Genomic DNA, 3,505 nt, shown 5'->3' on the forward strand with positions numbered 1-3,505 from the left:
TAATTGTTTCTGTTTCCAATTTTAGTCGGATGTTGGATGCAAAGAAAAAAACCGGTAATGGGCTGTTATTTACGAAGTCTGCGTTCAAATAGTTTCCGACTAAGTATAAACCTTTCATGTCGAATATTCAAGTTTCTGAGAAAGTGTAATTGAGCAAAGCAGGTCAGTTACGTGATCGTGGCTTGGCGGGTGCTGTCAAGAAAAAAATGTCTCTCTTCAGATGCAATTACAAAAAGGCATAGAAAAAAAAAGACAAAACAAAACAAAACAACTGTTTATGAAGTCACGGAATGCTAAAAAAACATTTTCTAGCCTAAATACTGTCACTCAACTTCAAGAAATGTGATAGCGTTGGGTAGAATTTCATTTAAAATATCCTTTTCAGAAAACGGTAAGTTATTATTTCTCTTTTTAAGCTCGATCGCTCGCTTGAAATTGATTTTCGGAAGCAGAATATAAATAAAGGAAGAAATATTTTAAATTTACGCGTATTATCTACATTATTTGAGACATTTTGCATCAAAAGAGATACTTTTTTTATGCCATAAGAACTGACACAGTTTCACAAACGTCTGGTATGTCTTAAATGCTAAGGAAGACCTGCACTAGACATGTAGGTTTGGCAAAACCTTTATAAGATGATAAAACTTCCTGTTTTTTTCATGTGAAGGCACTTTGCTGAGAAGCTTTCCCGGTGTAGAAGTTTGGTAGCACTCTTTCATATAGAAAAAACAAACAAAGGAAAAGATCGCACCATTCAAGGCTTAAAATTAATGATATCACTTATGGTTACGTTCTGTTCTTTTTAATAAAGACTTTTAAGTAAAATGTAACTTATGGCGAAAAAGTCCAGAGAACTTATAAGGAATCTAATAAGCTGCTAGTTACGCAGAAACTGGTTCCTCGCAAGGATGACAAAAAATGCAAAACACAGCGATACAATGGGATAAAAAGTGATATGCATCTTCATAAAAAGACAGTTTTCAACCACATTTAAAATGTGGTAACTGTTTTTGAAGTCAATATTCTGGATCTTAAAATCAAAGGAAGTTATAGGTGGTTTAGGTGCATAGGAGTATTCTAAAAGAAATGTTGCATGTTGCAATTTTAGATAAATTCAAGGAAAAAGGAAACGAACGAACAATAGATTTAAAAGGAGGTGGATCACAACTTCAAATATTTCAAGAAGAGCAATGCTCTCCCTCTTTGGTGGATGGGCTTGAACAAAAATCAGTTTCGTTCTTAGCGGTGCACATTCTCCTCTCGGTGACCGCTTTTCTTGGGAATTCCCTTATCCTTGTTGCCCTTCGAAAGGAATCTTCCCTTCATCCGCCGTCCAAACTGTTGTATCGTAGTCTGGCCATAACTGACCTGTTGGTTGGTCTTGTTAGTGAGCCTCTCTATGTTACTTATTGGATATTCTTGGTTCAGGAAAACTGGAGTCTTTGTCAATACGCAAGCAACGCAGCGTACATAGCAAGCTATGCATTATGTGGAGTGTCTTTGATGACGATGACAGCCATAAGCGTGGACAGACTTCTCGCCCTGTTGTTGGGGCTGAGATACAGACAAATTGTAACGTTGAAACGCACATACATCATTATAGCTACTATCTGGGTTATGTCCACTGTCGCTGCTACATGCTTCAAGTTAGATCATCGTATAACGCATTGGTCTGTATATATATCTATACCATTTTGCCTAGGTATCACAATCATCTCGTATACAAAGATTTTCCGCACTCTTAATCGTAATCAGGCACAAGTAGAAGGTCGTTTTCAACAACAGCCGGGCCAACTGAATGCATTGAACATAGCCCGATACAAAAAGGCAGTGTACAGTGCTTTGTCGGTGCAGTTAGCATTAGTAATTTGTTATGCACCATACTCAATGATGGTAGTTGTAATCGCAGACAGTAAAACACATTCGTCACACTTAGTAGTAATATGGAAACTAGCTGTTGTCTTAGTTTACTTTAAGTCGACATTAAACCCATTTCTTTACTGCTGGAAGATTAGTGAGGTAAGACAAGCGGTAAAGCAGACAATAAAAGATGCACTATGCTGAGGTTAGAAATGATAATATGTGATTGCATGAGCAGTAATTGTGCATTGAAAAATTCAATGTACTTGTTTCAGTTCCATTGAGAACAGCCAAGGAAAAGTCGAGAAAATAAAAAACTCATTTTACTGACAGTACTATAGTAGAGAAACGTCTCTGGCTGGCATTCTTATGATAAAAAAACATCTTGCAAACGTCTTGCAAACGGATAGAAACATGTTATTGAGAAACTATAACAGAAGAAAATCAAATTTATTCCCTTATAACGATCAAGTTTCGACCAGGATCACAATGCTGTTGTCACAAGAGACCATTATGATGGGAATGTTCTTGTAGCTTTTGCCTTAAATCCGTGTGTAGCGTTATAAGATAACATACAAAAGAATGGGAAATCGCAATAACGATCGCATTTTGTTTCCTTTATTTATTATTGTTGTTGTTTTTTTTCATTTTTAAGGCAAACATACATTATGGCGGAGCAGTCTAGGTAATTTTACAGAATCGTATAAGCTGCGAATTACTGAGAAATTGGATTCTCTAAAATAAAAGCAAAACCCAGCCATACAATTAGATAAAAAGTAACATGTATCTTTACAAAACAGACACTTTTCATCTGCATTTCAAAACAAGAAACACTGCCTTCAGTTTATTTGGATCTTGGTACCAAATTAAGGTTTGGAAGTATGGGTGAAGTCTAAATTAAACATTCCTTGCTGCAATTTTTAGCGGAGCCCATACTCATAGAAAAAGGTAGTAAAAACAGTAACCCATCAAGCAGAAAAAAGGTGGTGGAATTACCAAAATTTGATAGGTTATGACTGTGCGTCCGTGCGTACAAGGTGCTACTTTCAGCTTGAGCGGCTGACTGCAATGCAGGCTCGAAACTAGTCAGAGGAACGGAGAAGGGGACCTCAAATTTGACCTAACTTTAGCCCCAAACCCCTCTCTGTCTAATCGTTTGAGAACAAAGTTACATTTATGAAGTAAAAGTCCCACTATAGCAGAGTCCATGGTGAAATTCATTTGGCAGCACAATTTACCAATGAAGTTTTATAGCACTTTCAAAATGCCACCTAGCAGGGTGAATGCTTGGTGCACCATAGGCCACAGATGGGACCCCCTCCTGAAACTCCAGAACAAACAGTCAGAGAAGTGAGCGAAAGAGGCTTTTGAAATATCTTGTCACACTCAACTTCTGTGCTAAGTTTCAGCCAAATCGGTTGACTACCACTTTTTGCCCCTGGAACACTTTCTCAGACAGGGACACTTAAGGCAAATAGCAAGTTGCTTAGTTTTCTTTAACTTGACACTAAACCCGTTTCTTTACTGCTGGAAGATAGGTGATAAGACAAACAGCAAAGCAAACAAATGGACAATGACTTTGTCCAGGAGTTAAAGGGCTTTTGACATTTGTTATCTAATTTTTAGAGATTCAACCAGAGAT

The 3,505-nt window shown here is 37.3% G+C and overlaps 1 protein-coding gene across 1 annotated transcript; it reads left to right on the plus strand.

Moving 5' to 3' along the window:
* The first annotated feature begins 1,089 nt into the window (after window positions 1-1,089).
* On the plus strand, window positions 1,090-2,067 carry LOC148720941 (melanocortin receptor 5-like). Its single transcript, XM_088739097.1, has one exon. The coding sequence runs from the start codon at window positions 1,090-1,092 to the stop codon at window positions 2,065-2,067; it is 978 nt and encodes a 325-aa protein (XP_088595223.1).
* The last annotated feature ends 1,438 nt before the right edge of the window (window positions 2,068-3,505 follow it).

This window comes from Stylophora pistillata, chromosome 11 (assembly GCF_964205215.1).
Source record: "Stylophora pistillata chromosome 11, jaStyPist1.2, whole genome shotgun sequence".
Taxonomy (NCBI): Eukaryota; Metazoa; Cnidaria; class Anthozoa; order Scleractinia; family Pocilloporidae; genus Stylophora; species Stylophora pistillata.